The sequence below is a fragment of the Bos mutus genome, chromosome 26, assembly GCF_027580195.1.
Source record: "Bos mutus isolate GX-2022 chromosome 26, NWIPB_WYAK_1.1, whole genome shotgun sequence".
Lineage (NCBI taxonomy): Eukaryota > Metazoa > Chordata > Mammalia > Artiodactyla > Bovidae > Bos > Bos mutus.
The window spans coordinates 33,134,805-33,157,934 of record NC_091642.1 but is presented as its reverse complement, the minus strand read 5'-3'; the positions used below and the strand labels follow the sequence as shown (position 1 = coordinate 33,157,934).

General features: G+C 43.2%; 1 protein-coding gene across 5 annotated transcripts in view; it reads right to left on the bottom strand.

Annotated features, from left to right (window-relative positions):
* Nucleotides 1–10,099: 10,099 nt before the first annotated feature.
* Nucleotides 10,100–23,130, bottom strand: part of ARHGAP19 (Rho GTPase activating protein 19) — a 69,159-nt gene continuing 56,128 nt past the window's right edge. For all 5 annotated transcript variants that reach the window (XM_070363299.1, XM_070363298.1, XM_070363302.1 and 2 more), the window contains exons 8-12: nucleotides 22,797–22,988; nucleotides 20,214–20,312; nucleotides 18,097–18,207; nucleotides 17,491–17,569; nucleotides 10,100–12,747 (exon numbers count right to left, since the gene is read on the bottom strand). In XM_070363299.1, the coding sequence (XP_070219400.1) occupies nucleotides 12,743–12,747; nucleotides 17,491–17,569; nucleotides 18,097–18,207; nucleotides 20,214–20,312; nucleotides 22,797–22,988 (486 nt within the window). In that variant the 3' untranslated portion in view covers nucleotides 10,100–12,742. The remainder of the gene's footprint in view (nucleotides 12,748–17,490; nucleotides 17,570–18,096; nucleotides 18,208–20,213; nucleotides 20,313–22,796; nucleotides 22,989–23,130) is intronic.

Sequence of the window (23,130 nt, the reverse complement as noted above, 5' to 3'; positions counted from 1 at the left end):
CCACCTCTACAGCAGCAGTTCTCAGTGTTGCCCCTGGTCCAGCAACAGCAGTATCGCCTGGGAACTTGTTAGAAAGGCAGATTCCTGGGCCCCGGACCACTGGAATCAGAAACCGCAGGGGGCAGAGCTCCACAAGGCTGCAGCATGTCCCCCAGGGGATTCTAATGGTCAAGTCAGAGCCACGGCTCCGCAAAACCTCGCTCAGCCACCAGGCCTGTTCTTCTCAGCTCCTATAGCCAGGTCTCACCTTCTCCCCGCCACCTCCTCTGTCCTGTGACCCCCGGTACCTGACACCATCCTGTTCTCTCCCCCTTGCCCATACCGCCCACAGTGATGCTGACCACACCTCAGTCATAGCAAACCTCTGCATTTTCTGTCACACAGGCCAGCCACTTTTCTATTTCTTACTCAACAGTTTTAAGTCTGTCACTAGTTCAAATATGCATGCTAGCCTGGCCCTAAAGAACCTATAAATTCAGACAACATACAAGTTATATATTTCCATTGCACATTAAAATAAACCCTATTAAAATGTGGAGTTCATCCAAAGAACCACCTAAAAGTCATTTGGGGGAAACAGAGCCTTAAGTGTGGCCTGGCTCTCCCAGAGCACACGCCACCCCCTGCCCATCCCCCAAAGCCTCAATTTCTCCTTCGTCTCTCATCTCACTTCGCGCTTCTATCAGTACACCCTTCCTGGACCACTGAGTTAACTACCCTTTCATTCACCCGCCCGTGACTCTGATATCCCTGAGGACTCCCCATGAAATGTCACCAGCCCAATAAGTACATATGGGATGACTGAACTCTGGGCCACCAAGATGTGGCCACAGTACCCCAGACTCCCTCCTTACACCCTCTGCTCTCCGCAGTATCTCCAGAAAGTGTCCCTGGGCCTCCCTACCCCAATCTTTGCACTTTCTCTCCAAGAGCTAAACCCTTAAATCGTTATTACCCAGTTAAAAATAAGCTCCTTCATGCCCCTCAAAATCTAGTCCAGGCTGATCCAGACTAGACACACACATACACACACAGACTTTCTGTTGGGGTATAATATCTATTGAGAAAAGTACACATATAAGTTCTCAGTTCAATCACTTTTCAAACACTGAACACACCTCTTTAAGCAGCACCTCAGAGCTTCCTCTTGCTCACTTACTCACCATTAATTACTGCCCACTGTGCACCCCTGCCCAAGAGGAAGCACTCTCTTTTCTAACAGCAAAGATTCGTTTTGCCCATTTTTGTACTTGAATGAGATCAAACGGTATGCAGGTTTATGTCTGATGTTCAGCCATATTCTTACATGCAATATAGATCACATGTTCTCATGGCTGCGTACTATTCAAAAGTCCACTGTATTACTTTCCTATTCCTGCTGTGACAAATTACCACAAATTCAGTGGCTTAAAACAACAGCATTATTATCTTACGGTTCTGGTGGTCAGAGGTCAGAAATAGATCTCCTTGGGCTAAAATCAAGGTGTTGTCAAGGCTACGTTTTTTTCTGAAGGCTCGAGGGAAGAACTACTTCCTTGTCTTCTCCCATTTCTAGAGGCCCCCATACTCCTTGGCTTCTGGCCCCTCCATCCTCAAAGCCAGCAATGGCTGGTTGACATTCATGTCACATACTCCACTCTGACACTTCTGCCTCCCTCTTCCACACTTACAGAACCTTATGACATTTGCACACCCTGGTAACCCAATATAATCTCTTTAAGATGATTAAACTCTTAATCCATCTGCAACTTTATTCCACCTTGCTATGGAAGATAACATACTCACATGATGTGAACATCTGAGTGTTTGCCCTACTCTGCCTACCACACCCACCACACCTGTCTACTGTACTGCTGATGAGCCTTTAGGTTGTTCCAGGACAAGAGTGCTGGGGAGCATATTTCTGTTGGGTATAGACGCATCAGGGGACTCCTCACATGGCTCAGTGGTCAAGAATCCACCTGCCAATGCAGGAGATGTAGGTTCAATCCTTGGGTTGGGAAGATCCTCTGCAGAAGGAAATGGCAACCCACTCCATTATTCTTGCCTGGGAAGTCCCATGGACAAGGAGGCTGGCAGGCTACAGTCCATGGGGTTGCAAAAGATTTAGACACAACTTGGCAAACCACTCCAATATCCTTGCCTGGAAAATCCCGTGGACTGAGGAGCCTGGTGGGCTGTAAGTCCATAGGGTCACAAAGAGTCAAGCACGACTGAGCCACTAGGAGACAGACTACAAACTAAACAACAATAATCAGGAACAACCGACCTACAGGTTAGGTGGTCAGCTTCTGCAAAGTCTGCTGATTCTTCCTAAAACGGCTGAGCAAATATAACACTCCCACCAGCCACATGATGGCTCAGTTGGTAAAGAACCCACCTGCAATGCAAGAGATGACCTGCAGTGCCAGAGACCCGGGTTCAATCCCTGGGTCAGGAAGATGCCCTGGAGAAGGAAATGGCAACCCACTCCAGTATTCTTGCCTAGGAAATCCCATAGACAGAGGAGCCTGGTGGGCTACACCCCATGGTGTCACAAGAGTCAGACACCGTGTTCAGCGACAGCGCTAAACCAGCACACCAGCAGGACCTCCGCTCCCCTTGTGTTCTGTGTTGCAACGCTTGGAGTTTTCCGTGGCTCTCACGGACACCAGATGCTTCCTTGCGCCTATGCCTCCCTTCATGTCTGCAGGGCCCAAAATGTTTCACCCAGCCACCCACTCATTTCCACTGCTGTTCCCAAAAAGCAAAACACAGTTGGACAAAATCAGGCCATTTTCTGACCCAAATCACGAATTTGTGTGGCTATCCTAGGACACTTTCAGTTCAGTTCAGTTCAGTTCACTCGCTCAGTCGTGTCCGACTCTTTGCAACCCCATGGACCACAGCACGCCAGGCCTCCCTGTCCATCAACAACTCCCAGAGTTTACTCAAACTCATGTCCATTGAGTCGGTGATGCCATCCAACCATCTCATCCTCTGTTGACCCCTTCTCCTCCTGCCTTCAATCTTTACCAGTATCAGAGTCTTTTCAAATGACTCAGTTCTTCGCATCAAGTGGCCAAAGGATTGGAGTTTCTGCCTCAGCATCAGTCCTTCCAATGAATATTCAGGACTGATTTCCTTTAGGATGGACTGGTTGGATCTCCTTGCAGTCCAAGGGACTTTCAAGAGTCTTCTTCAACACCACAGTTCAAAAGCATCAATTCTTCGGTGCTCAGCTTTCTTTATAGTCCAACTCTCACATTCATACACGACTACTGGAAAAACCATAGCTTTGACTAGACGGGCCTTTGTTCGTAAAGTAACATCTCTGTTTTTTAATATGCTGTCTAGGTTGACCATAACTTTTCTTCCAAGGAGCAAGCGTCTTTTAATTTCATGGCTGCAGTCACCATCTGCAGTGATTTTGGAGCCCAAAAAGATAAAGTCTGTCACTGTTTCCACTGTTTCCCCATCTATCTGCCATGAAGTGATGGGACCAGATGCCATGATCTTAATTTTCTGAATGTTGAGCTTTAAGCCAACTTTTTCACTCTCCTCTTTCACTATCATCAAGAAGCTCTTTAGTTCTTCGCTTTCTGCCATAAGGGTGGTGTCATCTGCATATCAACAAACCTATTACTTACAGAATCTTATGATAACAGCAACTTCAGGGGCCACGTGAACTCCCTCCTCCCACTCAGAGCCATTAAGTCACAGGCACAGTTGGTCTAGCATGTGCCCTCCAGAAAAGCTTCCCCAGATCTCTCAGTTAGACTCTGTGCCCCCGTCTCTGCTTCGGCAGCACTCAGCTCTACGTTGCTACTTCCTGGGTCACATTAGAATCCACTGTCTCTCCCACTGCACTGCATCACAGGGACAGAACCAGAAGACTGGATATTGCTCCAGCCATGGCACCTATCCCTCAGTGCCAGAAAGCCCAAGTCCTCCTCAGTGACAGACACCAGCACCCTCAGCACATTTCCATCCAGCAAGGAACCAGCTTCCCCGACAGATGATCCTTCTGTTACTGGACAGGTCTGATCCAGTTCAGTACATTTACTAAGAGCCTTCTCTGTGCCAGGCACTATATGAAGCATCGTGGAAACAGAACGTGAAGAGCTCCTGCCTTCAAGGAACTCAGGTCTCCAAAAGCCCAGAATCAGTCCTCTCCTTTCCTGCCATGGGTTCCAGAAATACAGAAACAAGGGTCCTCCCTCCTCCACCTCGAAACAGGTACAGTCAGCCAGGGAGTGAAAGGAGATACTGTCAACACACTCACTACAAATTAGGAGATGGGATTCGTGACATAAATAATCTCCAGTGACAGAAATGAGATGGCAGCCTGGGGCAGGCATGTGGGGGATTGACTCTTGAGTGGCAGGAGAGAACTTTCTGGAGTGATAGGGATGTCATACATCTTAATTGGGGTGTGAGCTTCAGGGATGGAGAAATCTGTCAAAGCCTATCAAACGGTACACTTGGTAGAGTTGATTTGAAGAGAGACACAAACCCAAGTGTCCGCACTGCCTCTCACTGCCACTCACGTGCTGGCTCATCTCAGCCCCAACTCACCATCTTTCCAAATCTCTGTTTCTGCCAGTAAGAGTAAAAATCTTACTCTAAGCCAGAGACAGGGGAGCTCCCTGGCTGAAGCAGGCATGGGAAAGCTGGTGTCCTCAGAGCCCCTCCCCTGTTCACAAGGACCCCAAGGTGCCACCACTCCTGCTGAGTCCCAGACAGCTCTGACTGGCTCTGACTCTACATCTATCTCTACTTGAGACTAAATATATCCTCCCTTCCCTCCAAACCAGATGGTTTCTAGACTCGTCTGGAAAGAGGAGGCTGGGGAAAGCGAAGCAGAGACCAGGAGGAGGGCCATGTCTCTCCTCTTCGCCCTAGTTCATTCAATGCAGCACACACAGCGAGTGTTCAAGGCTGCCATCCAAGACCCCTCATCAATGGTCAATTTCAGCTACATTCAAGTGCTTAATAAAGGCTGGATTATTGGGGCATGAGGTTTCCACTAAGTCCCAAGGGCTTTTCACCAGCAAGAGGCAGAAGGCCCTGGCCCTAGACTGCCAAGCTGTACAGTATGCCTAATGGGTCCTTATGCCCAGGACAATGGGGAATGGGGGAGGGAGGTTACATTTTTAATGTTTCCTCTCCTCTGATCAGCACAGCTTCCATCTCGCTTTCAGTAGTTGTCTGCATCTAGGAATAGGAAGAGCCTTCTTAATACACACACATTTCAGTCTCCACAGTTTATAGCAGCATTTTTATCCACATGGAAAATACAGGACACACGCCACCTACTGTGAGTTCATTAACTTAAAAATATCTTGATGGATCACAACACAGACAAACCCTAAAGGGCAGCGCCCCCTCTGGGAGAGACAGGCAGCGCTTGACACACACCGAGCAAAGTCCTCTTGGAGGAACCTTACCGCCCCAGGGCTGCAGCCCACAGGTATTGGTGAGCTGGACCACGCTGAGGATTCCCAGAGCCCACCATGAATGGCAGGAGCCAAGCCCAGAGAAGCCAAAGGATAAACCTGTCACTGCTTTTTTCTGCCCTCCCCTCCACTCCCCATGGTGGTCTCAGGACTAAACGAAAAGAGGTGATGTGACCACAGGAACTGATGGAGTTGAGGAATAGGTTCTGGGGAAGAAAGAATAGTCTCGGATTAGAGCCCCAGGAGTTGTGGGGGGAAAAGCAACATAAGTCATATAGGTAATTTAATATTTTCTAGCAATCACGTTAAAAAGATAAAAATAAACAGGTAAGATTAATTTTAATAATTAATACAATATACTAAAATATCAAGGAATCAATATAAAATTAGAGACATTTTTATATTCTTTTTCTTATTCTTTGAATTCTGGGGTGTATTTCATACTTAACAGAACATCTTAATTTAGACTGGCCACATTTCAAGTGCTCAGTACCCACATGTGGCCAGAGGCTACCATACTGGGGCAATGCATGTGGGAGAGCAACAAATGAGGATAGACTTTGCGGTGGGGGCATGGTGTGTTTCAGTGGGCACCAACCCTCCTGGGTCTGAACACCGTTCCTGGAGGGCACACCACGCTATCACCCCAGAGCCAGCACTGGGCATCGTTGGAGAAAGTCCTGTGCAGACCTGGGTCCCAGCTAGGAGCAGCGCAGCACTGTGCAGAAGATGCCACATGGGGCTTGAGGGCCAAAGCCAGACTGTGGAGGGCTTGTGTTTGGCTCCCATGATTTTTGGGTTTTTTTTTTTAAGTGTCATCGTATTTTTATTTTCCTTTATACTTGGCCCTGTTCTTCCCAATTCACCCCTCCCCGTTTTGTGGACTTATTAGGAGTTTTTCCATCATGTGATAGCTCCCCTTTATTCTCATCTGTTTGGCTGTTCATTTGAAGACAGCCAGTGGGAGGAACTTGTATTACAATTTGTTTTTAATATTTATGTATTTGGTTACAGGTCTTAGTTGAAGCATACAGGGTCTTCAATTCTCGTTGCAACATGCTGGATCTTTAGTTGCAGCACGTCGGATCTAGTTTCCTGACCAGGGATTGAATCCAGGCCCCCTGCACTAGGAGCTCAGAGTTTTTGCCACTAAACCACCAGGGAAGTCCCTCCCATGGTGTTTTTCAATCTCTCAAAGCAGTTGTTGTTTTCATGACTTTACACTTCCTTCCTGGCTCCTACAGACATTGGGTGTGTGACCCTGCTTCAGACCACAGTTCTTAAAGCCCTGGATGTTAACCTTGACTCTACTGCTTTTTAGTTGACAATGGATACATTAAACTCTTCATATGTCTTTTACTATAAAACTGGAGTTAAGAATACTTCACAGAGATGTATGACTTTAACGAGAGAAGGAATTAATTGGCCAGCACAAAGCTGAGTACATAAGCACTCAAAAAATTGTGGTATTAATTTTTCATTCAGACGTGAATTCCTTAGAGGCCCTATTATATTCCTCTTCCAATACTGGAAAACTGGCGAGTACACGGGCAGGAGAAGCTCTTAAAAGCATCCCCGACTTTGGTGCCAAGGAATGGCTTCCGCAATTACAATTTTAAGACAATCTGTTTCCCTTCTTTGTTGCCCACGGATATGGCTCTACTGAATTAAGCATTCCTTGGGGCCAAGGCATCAAAAATTTTAAAAGACTGACTTCTAGTGATAAAAGGAGAAAGCTAACAATGACACCAAGGGCCCTCCTACTAATCTGCATACTGGTTCCAAGGCCGAAGACTGGGATCTGGGCACTGGGTGCTTCCAATAAAGGGTAAGATATTAATGATCAACTAGGATCAAGACCCAGCCACTACTCAACCCCGATTTTTGGTTTTGCTTTTTATAGGGAATTTATGAGGCTAGGACATAAAAGAAGCACCAAACAAACCTGATGGTCCCACCACAACCCTGTAGCCTAGGTCTCAGGCTTCTCACCATTCCCACTCTCTGTGCTTCTAATTTAGAATCAAGGCGGGGCAAAAATGGGCCACCTGCCATGGGGCACAAAGGCCCTGGAGGGGGAGAGAGCCGGAAGACTCTTCCCAGTTCTCTCTTTCCCACCTCCTCTCCCCGTTGTGTAATGCATGTCTGCTTCTTCACTCCATTCTGTAACTCAATGATTAATGGTCATGTGCTCAGCACTGGACTAGACATTTGAGCCTCTTCCTATTTTTCAGAGCAACTCCCTGTCCCTCTACCCCTTTTCCTTTTGCATTACTGAGTTTCCCATGTGCTGTTAAGAGTCCCTCCACACTTTAAAGAAACAGAACTAGCTCCTTTTTCTATTGCAAATAATATGAACTGGTCCTTGGGGGATGAGGAGAGAGTGACAGACGGTCTGAGTGGCACCTTAGGGAGCTAACACAGCTCAAGAGGAACACACAGGCAGGTAATGGAGCAAAAACAAGAGTTTTTTATTTCTATTCTGGATGTAACTCTTTTGTTATCAAAAATAACCATGTCAGCATCAGTAAGCAGCTGATTATAAAATGTGTCCTTGGCAGAGACAGAGAAAGTTAGCATTGAATGAATACCTGCCATCTGCCAGGCACAATGTAAGGCTAGTGGTGCTCAGTATTTGGTGGCCAAGGACTCCTCTGGGAGTCATGGAGGCTCTGAAATCTCTGCCTTAGAAAAATTCAAACACACACAAAATTTTACATAGAATTACAGGAGCAAAAAATTCCTGAAATCACAAACTCCAGATTAAAACCTTTGTGCTAAGCCCCTACATGTGCCTCTTGAGCATGGCATCATTGAGATGGTATCGTTACCCACTCCCTTACAGAGTGGGGAACATGCCCAAGCCCACATATGTAAGTGACAGAAACAACATCTCAAGCAGAGTTGTCTAAACACTGCAGCTTGCTGGCCTAGATGAAAATGTCACTTGGTTTTTACTGTTACTATAACCATCACTCCTTATTTTAAATGAGGAAATAAAGATTATGTGAGAAACCGAAATCTGGGCAAAGCATTCTAGACTCAGCCAAGGGAAATCAGGGAACTCAAAATTCCCAGAGGTTCCAATCCCATTTCCAATCAGCCAAAAAAGCCCTACTCCCCCTGAACCCACCCCCCAGCTGGAGAGCAAGCCAAAGACACGCCAGTTCTTAGTGTCACAGTCCTCAGAACAAGAGGCCACCTCTGTCATAGCAACTCAGTCAAACTTGAAACAATGTTTTTAAGAGGCAACCTCTCTTTAATCCATCAGTCAAATGTAAATGAAGAGACTGATCAAAGCCTATAGATATGAAACAAAAGAAATTTAATTTCAGAATATTACATGAATATAAAAGAAAAACAATACATGTTTCTTTACAGTTACATATATATATATACAGGATACAGTTGAATAAGAATGAAAAAATTAAAAATGGTTAGACAGTTAAGAAACCTTGCTTCTCTTGTTGAGCGAGCTTGGGGGTAGTGAAAAGGCAAGCCTTGCTATGTAGTAAAGGACCCTGGGGCAGGGGTGCTTTTCCCAACCAGTTCTGCTGGCCCCCAAACATGTCTGGGGGAGTGCTCAATGGCTCTTTAGCATCTGCTGTGGCCTCGCACACTCCAGTTTCCATGGTAACCCAAGCACTCAGGCTAGTAAGTCTTAACTCCACCTCCTCGTCAGCCCTCCCATCCACTCTCCACCTGTGGAAACAGCTCAGCATGACCTGCGGAGGAAAGCCAGCTTTCCCACAGTGAGTTTTAGATCAGATTAATTACCACTGGTCTGAAAAGCTTGTGCATCTTATAAACCTGAATCTTCCCCAGTTTCTACAGCAGTCCTGCCAACTGCTGGTATCTAGCTTTGGATCCAGGTCCTGTCTTCGGTACCAAGGCTTCCAGATGGATACAGCTCTCTCCTGGGGAAAGGAATTCTACTCAGAAAAGACTTCAGAATGAGAGCCAGTTTCAGGCATCTGTGTGAGGCTCTGCAGGAAGTAAGGAAGCAGATGAACTCGAGAGACCATTCTGCAACCACAGGATCTCCCGGAAGGCGGTGTTTTAAACCGTATCCTAACAGAGGTTTCTATGAGGAAAGCTGAACAGAAACACTGCTGTTCCAGAGGAGAGAATGGCTCTGCTCTGACACTCTGGAACCACTGGCTTTCTTACAAGCCAACAAAACAGCCACCGCTGGACACCCAGTGATCACCGCAGTTAACCCCAAATTGCTCTGTTTCCCAAGGCAGCCCACTGTCATTCCTGACTACGGAAGATTCGTTCGGGGTAATGAGCTGGTGGAGGGCCAACTAGAGTTTCAGTTTCGATTCATGAGGTACCACCTCCTTGACTGTGTTTTGGCACTCAGGTACAGTCAGTACCATCTAATTCTCTTTCATTGCTGCAGTGGAGTCTTTCAAAGCAGGAACACTGCACCACTGTACCAAGTTAGAAAGTTAGGAGTCCAGTGCCCAAGGTTTTCACTGATTCAACCAGGATAGCTCACCCAGTGCCAACTGATCTGAATTAAGGAAGTGGTCTGCATTTTTTATGCTTGAGCCCACACAAGATATACTGCCCCCCATTAATATTACATCAAAATCCACCGCAACTGACCCCAGAAAGAAAGGAAAATTTAAAAACAAGAGGCATTTCCAAAGAAATTGTTTCAACATGAAAAACAAACATAAAACAGAATTTTTAAATATTACATATTTTTTAAATTGTTGAATACTGGCTCAAAAATGCCTGCCCACCAAGTCAGAAGGGCAATAGTATCCTCCTGTAGCAAATGCTTAAAAGGTCTTTGTTTTTTCATTCTCTGTAAGATTCCACAGGATTAGAACAGTTACATATTATAAGGCAGAAGAGGTTATGCTGTTTATTTCTCAAATCTGGATTCCAACTACATCACAGCTTCTGTTAAAAAACAAACAAGAAAAGACCTATCATACCCTTACAGCAAGGGAAATCATATTTAATAAATACTTTAATGGAACACACATACCCAAATACCCACATAAACTGCCCAAAGGGGCAAGCTATATAAAAACACGTGACAGGATCTCTCACCACCCCAGCCCCAGAGCACCAGCCTGGATTACTAACTGCACTCAACCAACTAAACCTCAAATAGAGCCTCCCTCAAACAGAACCACAGAAGCACCTCGATGACAAGGAGGTATGAGGCCACTGCTCCGCTCCCTCCACCTGTGCCAGACCGCGCCACTCCAGAACGAGATGCTTAGACAAACTAAGAGAGCAAGTACCGAGTTACGGGAGGACACCACTCTCACCCGGCCGTACCAGAAGGGGTCTGTTTGAACTCACTGATAGCTGGTGCAAGAAATTTTATAAGGAAAAAAGTCAAATAGAACCCTACATGTATGAACTTGCTAATAAGTATTTTTTAAGAATGACATAAAACTACTGTAGAGAAAGGGACTTTTGAGCAGCTTTGTACTCCTAACCATCTATTATTCACAATCTATCAAGTTGGATGGCCAAATTTCCCATTTTTCTCCACTACTTTGTTACAGCGGCAGAAGAAACAGAAAATACAGCAGACAAGACTGACTTCCAGATACAAAAGCAAACTGTGCTCCCCAGAATCATGTTTTGTTTCAGCAATAACACACCATTTCAACAGTTTAAAAATAGGGCAGAAGTCACAGTTTGCTGGGCAACTGCCTCTCCCCCGAGGCCTGACTCAGCTCCGGCACACGGGGTAAGAGTGGTTACGCGTCTAACAGAGCAGGCAGAAGCTCCCTCCTGCCCTGCTCTCCCTGGACAGGGACGTCTCACCTGGGTCAGAGCCTTGCCACTCCTCTCAAACACATGTGAACATCCCCAACCCAGTCAAAGCGCCAGCCCATCTCCCAACTACCCCCGGTGCCCACTGTGACAAGGAAGGGGCGGGCCAGCACATCCCCAACCCAGTCAAAGCGCCAGCCCATCTCCCAACTACCCCCGGTGCCCACTGTGACAAGGAAGGGGCGGGCCAGCACATCCCCAACCCAGTCAAAGCTCCAGCCCATCTCCCAACTACCCCCGGTGCCCACTGTGACAAGCAAAGGGCGGGCCAGCAGCCACTCTTCAACACAGGTGATAAACCACAACTGCTTGCAAACAAGAACATTCTTCCCTTTAAATCTCTCAGTCCTGCAGAGAAACATGCTCGCTTCCGTCCTCCGACTCCAGCTTGCTCTCAGGAGACGGTCCAGCCTGCACACCTGATCCCTTAGAAAGATGCAGTATAATCTCATCCATAAGAGTCGTCCTGGCCATAAAGCCAGCTCCAGCCTAATCCTACGCCGGAGCTTCCCCTACATACAGGTATTTCAGCAAACCTCAAGTAAACTGTTGGTGACATGCCTTGAGTCACAGCGACTGGGCAGAGAAGGCACCACATTGGCACCAGAGATGTTTTAGGTGAGAAGAATCTGAATGGAGGAAGGAGTTCAGCAACCATATGACTATTCTGACATCACTGAGGAAAGAGGAAGACAGGGAGGGAGACAGAAAGGAAGGAGGGAGGAAAGGACACAGTTTAATATCATTTGTTAAGATACTGCATCATTCTGAATTATTCAGTCCTACAGGCCAAACACCTATAATCTCAGGCCCAAGAAATCATAAAAAAAAAAATTCTCAGGAAAGCAATAAATTCTTTGGACACAAATAGGTACTGAGGAGTACAGCCTCATAAGACAAAGAGCTTAAGGTGAAAAGAGAAAAGACATCTGGCTTAGAGCCCATTTCAACTACCTATCCAAAATATGGCTTTTTAAAAAATAAGAAAAAACAAATAAACAAAAACAATACCCAACATATCCCCAATACTATCAAAACAGAGAAAAGTCCAAACTATCAGTTAAGAATAACATCGATCCACTAGGATTGTCTGCACTTTTTAAAAAAAATCACTGCAGCTGAGCACAAACTTCAAATTTTCAAAAAACAGAACCTGCCTAAACAAACACATGGACTAGGCAGAGGAGTCTGCCTGGTTCTGCTCATTGACTGTGCTGTGTGTAAGCTGGTGTGGCTGTTTAGTGGTTTCCCCAGAACATTTTTTTTAAAGAGAGACTCGCTAGCACCAGTTTAGTAGGCAGAATCTGCAGACATCTCCGCTGAGTGAGGTTAGAGGTATCAGTTGAGTCACAGGATTAGTTGGCTTTCACAATTCAACACGCAGCAAGCGCGCTGCAAGTCCCAGCTTCTCTGTGGGTGGTCACGGCCACTGGGCCACAGAAGGAAGAATTCTGGGTGGACAACAGGAAAACTCTGGATCCTTCAGAAGAATCCTAGGCTGAAACAGAAAAAGGAACATTAAACACATTTGTAAGTATTTATTTCTGCAAATATCCCACCTAAAAGCTAGAGAAATCTATACTTAGTATTTTCTACAACCTGAGGGTTAGAGATCCGTTGGATCATCGAAAAAGCAAGAGAAACAGAGAAAAACATCTACTTCTGTTTTATTGACTATGCCAAAGCCTTTGACTGTGTGGATCACAACTGTGGAAAATTAAAGAGATGGGAAAACCTGCTTCTTGAGAAATCTATATGCAGATCAGGAAGCAACAGTTACAACTGGACGTGGAACAACAGACTGGTTCCAAATAGGGAAAGGAGTATGTCAAGGCTGTATATTGTCACCCTGCTTATTTAACTTACCTGCAGAGTACATCATGAGAAATGCTGAGCTGGATGAAGCACAAGCTGGAATCAATATTGCTGGGAGATATATCAATAACCTCAGATATGCAGATGACACCACCCTTATGGCAGAAAGCAAAGAAGAACTAAAGAGCCTCTTGATGAAAGTGAAAGAGGAGAGTGAAAAAGTTGGCTTAAAACTCAGCATTCAGAAAACTAAGATCATGGCATCTGGTCCCATCACTTCATGTGATGGGATACCAATGTATCCTTCAAAAATAACTTATGCTTGGGAAATAGATGGGGAAACAGTGGAAACAGTGACAGATTTTATTTTGGGGGGCTCCAAAATCACTGCAAATGATGATTGCAGCCATGAAATTAGAAGACACTTACTCCTCGGAAGAAAAGTTATGACCAACCTGCTGCTGCTGCTGCTAAGTCACTTCAGTCGTGTCCAACTCTGTGCGACCCCATAGACGGCAGCCCACCAGGCTCCCCCGTCCCTGGGATTCTCCAGGCAAGAATACTGGAGTGGGTTGCCATTTCCTTCTCCAATGCAAGAAAGTGAAAAGTGAAAGTGAAGTCGCTCAGTCGTGTCCGACTCTTAGCGATCCCATGAACTACAGCCTACCAGGCTCCTCCGTCCATGGGATTTTCCAGGCAAGAGTACTGGAGTGGGGTGCCATCGTATTCTCCGATGACCAACCTAGACAGCATATTAAAAAGCAGAGACATTACTTTGCCAACAAAGGTCCATCTAGTCAAGGCTATGGTTTTTCAGTGGTCATGTATGGATGTGAAAGTTGGACTATAAAGAAAGCTGAATGCCGAAGAATTGATGCTTTTGAACTGTGGTGTTGGAGAAGACTCTTGAGAGTCCCTTGGACTGCAAGGAGATCCAACCAGTCCATCCTAAAGGAGATCAGTCCTGGATGTTCATTGGTAGGACTGATGTTGAAGCTGAAACTCCAATATTTTGGCCACCTGATGTGAAGAGCTGACTCATTTGAAAAGACCCTGATGCTGGGAAAGATTGAAGGTGGGAGGAGAAGGGCATGACAGAAGATGAGATGGTTGGATGGCATCACTGACTCAATGGATGTGAGTTTGAGTAAACTCCGGGAGTTGGTGATGGACAGGGAGGCCTGGCGTGCTGCAGTCCATGGGGTCGCAAAGAGTCAGACACGACTGAGCGACTGAACTGAACGGAACTGTGGGTTAGAGAGTCTAATTGAGAATTGTTTAGTCTCTACCAAGTAAGTATCATTTTGTTCTCTTGCCCTAATCTCACTTTATTAAATCATCTTAATGGCAATAACACTAGCTTTACTGAGTGCATATTTTGTGCCAGGCGTTGCTGAATTCTTTATGTACATTGTCTCATTTACTCTCACAAAAAACTGCATGAAGTAATGTTCTTGCCATATTATAGGTAAAGAATCTGAAGCCTATACAAATGAACTTGCCCCAAGATATATAGCTATTAAGGCTGCAGACTAAAACCTAGTTTAACTGAACTCAAAGCTCATATTTTTACCACCACTACACCTCTCGCCAGCAAATGTTTACTAAATACCTACTGGATGCAAGGTAGTCATTACTGTGCAGAAGAGAAGGGCGGGGGGTCACAAATACATTAAGTTTGGCCTTTGTCTTCCAAAAGAGAAACTAGCTAAAGAAGTAAGACAAAACATATGAAGTAAATAACTAAGATAAATCACATTAAATGTCAACATTTTAGCAATGTCAATAAGAGTTCAAAGGAAAAAGTACATTTGTCTGAGTTAGCCAAAGAAGATTTCGCACAGGAGGTAGGGTTTAGGCTGGGCTTTGAACAATGGCTAGAATTCTGACTGCTGAAAATAATACCCATTAATACAAAGGTGCTAAATCAGCAGTTCTCATCCGGGAGTGATTCTGCCTCCTCCCTTGAAAGGGATATTTGGCAATGTCAAGGGGCAGACACTGGTTACAACGGGAAGAAGGGTACTGGCATCCAGCGAGTAGAGACCAGGAATGCTACGAACTCTCTCACGCAGTGCACAGGACAGCTCCCCACAGCAAAGAATTATCTGATTTAAAATGTCAATAGTGCCACCTGAGAAACTCCAGGCTAAATGCATGTCTTTGGGTATACACTATGATGATGATAATAAAATTGCAATATCTTCTTCAAAAAAAAATTTGTTCCTTTAATAAAATCAACATCAAAAAAAAAAAAAAATCTAGTACTGTATTCATTGTGTAAAAGAAAGGGATGGCAGGCACTTGGATCTGTGGACCTGGAGACTAGACAGAGTTCAGATCTGGAGCCGCAGGCTGGGGAAAGGGTATCAGAGAACAGAACTGAGCTGCAGAAGTAGACCAAACTGCTAAGAGGACAGGCATGGCGGGGAGGGGAGGGACAGGCAGAGCCTTAAGACAGAGCACTGAAAAAACATGGAGAGAGGGAAGGGGAAGCAGACGACAGTAAAGCACTGCAGAGATGGAAAAAAATTAGAGGAAGGAAGAGAAGGAGAATAGCGTGAAGTCATGACACCCACAGGTGTTCCCAGACAGAGCAAGTGAACAGGGAGAAGGTAAAGTGAAAATACCACTGCCTAAGCCAGTGGGAGGTCATTCATTATCTGTGGGCCTCCACTTTTCTGAATCATTAACATTTTTGAGAATCTTATAAAAACTATATATTCTCTCTTCCAGAAAGATGTTCATATGCACCTACACATAAAACTCCAACAATAATACCAGGAACTTTATCAGAGCCCTTAGAAAGTCCACAGTAAACAGGAAGAATCCCTGCTCTAAAACTTCTTGGTAAAATATTAAACTAGCTTATTTTTTTAATGCATTTCTTTCTTCTAAAAGTACAGCTGTCGACATAGACAGTATTTCTTGATTATCTTCAAAAATGAAAGCAATAAAAGGTGTAACTACTACAAACAAATGTATCCTTCAAAAATAACTTATGCTTGGTTTGGACTTAGATGATACAAGTAGAAATCTTTAGACACACATACTCCAAACCCTGAACTTGCCTCAGTCAGTCAACTGAGCCTACAAGTCAGAGGCAGCATGGAAGGAAGAGAGAGTTCACATCGTTCATTCAAGGATAAGCAAGAAGACCACACTGAAATCTAATTTCCTAGAAAAGAATAAAGATTCATCTGTAAGGACTGGGCTTTTGTTCTTATTCTATTGCTTATGTCTCAAACAGTAAGTATGCTTGTATTTCAATGGTAAAATGAGCATATCAAACCAGAAATTACTTCATCTGCCATGCAAGCCTTATAGAACCAGACCAAGTCTTGCCCAGTTTTCGTTAGTAACAATTACTGCTGCTGCTGCTGCTGCTAAGTCACTTCAGTCGTGTCCGACTCTGTGCGACCCCATAAACAGCAGCCCACAAGGCTCCCCCGTCCTAGGATTCTCCAGGCAAGAACATTGGAGTGGGTTGCCATTTCCTTCTCCAGTACATGAAAGTGAAAAGTGAAAGTGAAGTCGCTCAGTCATGTCCGACTCTTCGCGATCCCATGGACTGCAGCCTACCAGGCTCCTCCGTCCATGGGATTTTCCAGGCAAGAGTACTGGAGTGGGGTGCCATTGCCTTCTCCAAGTAACAATTACTTCTGCCTGTTAATGCTTTAACAATCACAATGTGCTTTCAAAACATTGTTTTAATTGAGACTCATTAGCAATCTAAGAAGTAGATACAACTGTTAATATTATCTCCATTTTCGGAGGAGAAAGTGGGCTGAGAAGGAGTGGCTGGTCCTAACCACAGACCCCCTGGGCTTTCCAGTGAGCCATGGGGCTTCCTCAGAGAAAAGCGCAGCAGATGGTGCCCTCCATCGGCTGAGCCTTGGGCAATCAGCAGTCTCAGCACTAAATTATCCTTTTTACCCTAAACATCCTTAAAAACATGTTGTATGATCTGATTTCCAGAGTCCTTTAGCATGAGCTCTTTATTTGGAAAGCCTAATTGAATAAACAAAGCTAAAGTCTACACAGAAAAATAACACAATTGTTCCATGTTTGCTGAGCACCTTCTCAGCACTCCTGTACTTGGTTTCACAAGTTAGTTTATACTTGCTTTTAATTTGCTTAACAAGTACTCTTAAAACATCCTTCCCACGTGTCCTGTCTGTCTGAGGATTCAGCGACCCTGTGGGTCTGTGTTCACAGCTCTGCCCTCAGCACCTGGGACAGTTCTGAGTTGATGTTCAGTAACCATCTGCCACATGAACTCCAGGGTAAGGACCCAGCCCTGTCATTTTTACATCACTTCCAAATACCACCATACCGCACTAGGAATTCAAAACCTGCTGCTGACTGACTAGATGCAGAAAGGAACGACATTCACTAAGACATACGGGATATGTGCAATTAGTACCTTTTTTCCCCTCTTTCTTCCCCTCAGGCCATTTCAGTCTTGTTGGTGTCATCATGACAGCTGGAGAGCCAGAAAATAACTGCAACAAGAAAATTTTAGAGTGGCTTAAATGTCCTAATGTCATTCGTATAAACAGATTTTGCTAACAGAGGAATTATTTACTTGTTCAATTTCAATATAGAGAGTTTTAACAACATATTCATATCTCACTAATCTTAACTGTTTTATTGCTGGCCTAATGAAGTAACCATTCCTGGAAGGATGATTCCGTGGCTAATGCAGTGTCAGGCAGGCCTGGCTCAAATGTTACCCAGCCTGTGGAGTCTCCCAGTCAGAACTGCTGCCTCCAGCACTTTGTGTGTGGGTATTTCACTGCGTTTGTCACTTCTGCCTACGTCTGGCTACGTCCTCCCTGAACTTGAAATGTGTTTGTTGAATGAATCAGCGAAAGCCTACAGAAAGAAGACAATCAGCATAAATGAAAAGATAGAGAAAAAAGGCTGAATGGCCCAAAGAAACAGAGTAAAACAAATGATGGCATGTTAATTTTCTTCTTTTCTACAGATGAACACCCACAAAGAAAAAGTACAAAGAACAGTATCTTACCAAGTTCATATTTTCTTTGCTGGCTCTCTTCAATTCACCAATGGCTACCGAATCCGGAGTAGGGTATTTGTTTTTCTTTTCTGACATCATCTGATTTCCCAGGACCTTCCGCTGATTTAGGAAAAGAAAATATGTGATTTATAAACAGCTACTATATCTGTATTATATATATCTATACTGGCCTTCAAAACTACAGTTTCTTAAGTTAAAAAATCTCAGCTCTCTGATAAAGAGTCCCACAGGCATCTTACATGAGAGGTCAAAGCACGTTACTAAAAAACCTAAGATCATTGCCTTCTTTAGATGATCACTATTCTTCTTTAAACTATCTAAGGACTGAAACATTAAAAGAAACTTTATAGTTGATTTAAACCAACTAATATGGGCCAATTACAATGTTTCTGAGGCCATAAAAGAAATGCCAGTTACCTACCAGTATAATTTTTTCCCTAAAGACATGTCTCTGGCAGCTTTTAAGAGTCCCTCCTCCCCTCCCTACTAAGAGACACTTAACACAAGGTCCACTCTAAGATTTTGCTTCCCTGTCATGTCTTCCTCCCACAGGATTGGAAAATTTGGAAAAATTCTCTAAGAGCTCCTATTATAACCACAAGAGGATACGGGCCTTCTTAAAAAGGTCATGTGATTATACTGACATTCACTGCAAGACTAAAAGCCCTTTCATCTCTGAACAGCTTAGAAGCTGATGTAACCTACTGTAACAGCTGACAGTGACAATTCTACCATCTTTGAAGAAATCCTCTCTTTCTTCTCCTTAGAGAATAAATTTGAATTCCAAAAAAAGAACATATCAAAACTAGAACATTAAACTTTACAATATAAACATCAGTAGGAATATTCTGATGCAATAAATCATTTACATAAGAGGAATTTTGGAGGAAAAAATCTAACCAAAAAAAGGTATCAAAGCAGGAAAGAAATCAAATAGCTAAAACACAGAAATGCTGGAAAAATAAGGCCAGTCCATCTTCCTTTCAGAAGTCAGATATCACCACATAGTAAGCTGAATAGGGCATGCCAGGAGTCATAGGACTAGCTATAAAGCTTCCACTGAGTTTTTTAACAGACCTTTCACGATTCCTTTGCTGTCAAGCAGAAACCTACATCTATTATTAGCTTGAAAGTCTCCTTATTTACAACGAAAACACTTAATCCTTCTGTCCTATGAAACTCGCTAACACTGTGTTTAAATTATTGTTCTGAAATGTTTTCTCCTGATAGAATTATAAGCTCTTTTATAATTCTAAAGTTTTAAATTCTCTCTCAGTAAAGAAGAGGGCAGATGCCAAGAGAATATTATATTCTTACCTTTCAAGCAACGTTTAGCAATACTTCTAGAACCAACAGCAGAAGAGCTCACTATGAAGAAAAAACTACAGCCATCTAACTTCAGTTAAAGGAACATTTCTTTGACTAACACAGAGAAACATTTATTTAACTATTACTTTCCTTATCACCAATCATCTCTATGACCAAGAAGAGCGACAGACTCTCCTTGGTTTCTTTATGCCTGGAAATTTGATCCCTATCATCAGCTATCTACTGCCACCTGCTGGCAATATGCCTTAGTTACAAGTTCAGATCTTCCAGAAGACCGGGGTAAACTGAATATACAAACAATGATGGCAGCAACAGCACAGAAGTATATGCTGCATTTGCTTTAAAAACAAGATTTTTAATGAAGTTTTAGACGAAGAAAAGAAAACAACTGATCAAAATTTGGGGTTTACCTAAAAGTCACTAGGCTATTGGAAAATCTATTTCTAGTGTCTGTCAACTTTTTCACTTCTCCGTAACTTCAGTAACCTGCACAGTAAATCAGGAATGAGGACTCTGTCCTTAGCCCCAGACGACAGCAAAGGACCTTTATTTCTCTTACCCCTTACTTTTCCAATCACAGAGTCCCTTTTTCCGATTTGAAACACAGCAGAATGCTTTGAAAATTAAAAGCATTTCCAAATTCTATCCTTTTCTCTTTATAAGCGAACCCTTTATAGAACCCCAAAGAATGGAACAAAACTGTTTATGTCTAAGAAGAGCCAGATTGTTAAGTTTTCTCACAATCAACACTGAAAATGACAGCACAGCACGCCTACCTTAATGAGGCCACTGAAGGACCGTGAGCGAGCCCTTTTCCGCACCGGGGGAGTAGAAGGCTCACGTCCCGGTGTCTGGGTCCCAGAATGCTTATTAAACTAGAAGCAAACATACAGAACATTTTGTTACAGTCTCCCATCAAGAGACAGCATTCTGTGACAATTAATAGCTAAATGTAAATACCCAGAGACGTCCAGGAATAAGTCAATGTGTACATACATGGATTAGTAGGTTGGCAAGCAAATCACAAAGGCAGAAATTATGCCACCAAGAACTCAAATTGTATTAAATTAGCCTGAGGATAAGTTAAATACTACATACCCCAAAGCAATAAAATTGGAATCAGATCAAGCTTCTAGAATTAGATCTAACCACCAGTTTACAGCAAATACAGAGGACTAAGGAACATCTTAAATAATACCACAGGAATGCAATCAGCAAAATCCTGACTGTAGGAGACAAACAATCTGCCTGCTTTCACAAATCAAGTGCAAAGAGAGCAGGAGGATGAGTATGTGTGTGTTTAAACGCAATGTGGTATCTGGACTGGCCCCTAGAACAGAAAAAGGATACTAGTGTTAAAACTGGTAAAATCCAAATAAAGTCTGCAATGTTAATAGTAATTACTAATGTTAACTTCTTAGTTTTGACAACTAAGGAGGAACACTAGTTAACATTAGAAGGAACTAGGTGAAAGGTATGTGGGAATTCTGTACTATCTTTGCAATTTTTCTCCAAATCTAAATCATTTCAAATTTAAAAGTTTAGTCAAACAAACAAGCTTCAGCAATTTTTAGGGAGAAAAAAACAGGAAGGGGAGAGAAGGGACCTATGTATTAAAAGAAACCTAGTAGCTGTACCAGCTTCCCCCAGAGAATGCATACCCTTTGGTCATGCCACTTCTAGGAAATAATCTGCAAAGAGAATACTTATGAACAAAAATGTATAAAGTAAAAAAATGCCTAATTTCCCCAATATGTGCAGCAGAGGACAAACTATATATATCAGGTTATATACAATAAAATATACAAGCATTAAAAATGCTTATAGACTTTTAATGACATGGAAAATATTCTGCTATAATGTTATATGAAAAGGGTAGGGTATTTTAAAAATGGAATATATATTTTTACCTCAATTAAGCAAAAAAAATATGAAATATATATTCATGGAAAGAAATACAAGAAGGAAATACTTCAAAATGTGACCAGTAGATTATAGATGATTTTTAACTTCGTCTTGACACTCTTCTGGAGACTCCAATGTTTCTGCAGTGAGTATTCGTTATTTTTATAATGATGGAGAATAGTAAAGTTATAGCTTTTTTTCAAAAATGAATGGCCACATTTTAAATGTAGGCAAGGAGTTTACAAGCATGCATGAGAAAACACTTATGCTGTAATGGTTAATGAAAAAGGGAGAAATGAAAGTATATGATACGATCACAACTATGTCAAAATATATCCATAGGAAACAGACTGAAAGAATATCCAATATGTAAACCCTGGTAGGATGAGTGATTTATTTTCTTTTAATCCTTCTCTATAATTTTCCAGTTTTCTAAGAAGAGCAAAACTAAAGCTAGTTTTTTCCTTTGTATTATCTTTGACCTCAGTCTTCTTGATGAGATAAGTCATTTACACTTGTCCTACCTGAATTACTGGCTTAGTTTCTACCAAGAATTAAACCATAAAACTGCTTTAAATCTGTAGTATTACTCAGCCATAAAATTCCAGTCACAGCACAATTTGCTAGATCTCAAAGTAACTTCAAAGAGAGTGAAAGAAAAATTTCTCTTAAAGGACTTTGTCAACTGTTAAGAACAGTTCAGTTCAACATTTTCGGAGCACTTGTTTTTGTCTGGCCCCATGCTTGAGATAAACTATAAAAAATAAAAATAAAGACACAGACTCATCCCCCAAGAAGGTCCCAGTTGAATAAGAAGTCAAGAGGCTGACCTTGCCTGTTTAGCTAAAATTCAAGAAGGGTTGAGACAAAATAAATTTCCTGAGAAAGAAACTAACCATGTCATCAGTATTTACACTCTGAGTCTCAAGATGGCAAATAAGAGACCCAATTTTGCTCCCACAGCTCCAAAATAAACAAACTTAGCCACTAGAATAAGCATCAGACTAGGCTCTTGATTTCGTGTTTTCTGACTGCAAACAACTTCCTGGTGAGAGCTACCACTTCTGTCCTGCTATGCCAGCCACTTTACATAGATTCTCTCTAATCTTTACGACCATGGAACATGGGCATTACAATTACCAACAAGAAGACTGAGATTCAGAAAGACTGGGTTATTTGCCAGACTTAAATGTCGTACATGATCAACTTAGAAAAACTAACCACACTGGATCCTTCTGTTTACTCAAGAAATCCAAGAGCCTCCACCTCTTTCCCTAGTCGGGCAGCAGACAGAAGTCACCACTGAGGGTCCATAGACAAGTCTGTTTTCTTGACTAAACCAAAGCTTGGCCAGTAAAAGACAAAAACTAAATGAAATTGTTCATACTATTCCCTAGTGATTCCACAGGCAAAAATCACACCCTAACGCCCGTCACCCTCCCTGCCTTCCGCACCTGTCTGATGAGCTGTTTCTTCTTCGCCGACTCTGGCATATTATGAACGTGTTGGAACAATTCTCTTAGTGCCTCTTCCGTACGCTGCTGGGTCTCCTCCTGATGAGAGCAGGAATCAACCCGGTTCCATTTTTGAGATTTTGCCAGTTGGAAGGACCTGGTTTGACATGAAGCTATCAGATCAAGATCATCCTATGGAAAATTTAAAAGAAAAGTGAATTAATACGTCTTGCCAGCTTTGTTTCCAGATTCCCCCAACCCTGGAAGAAAAAAAAAAGGGAGGGTGGGATGTGGGGTACATCTCAGAAGTAGGAACAAGTAAAACCTAAACTAT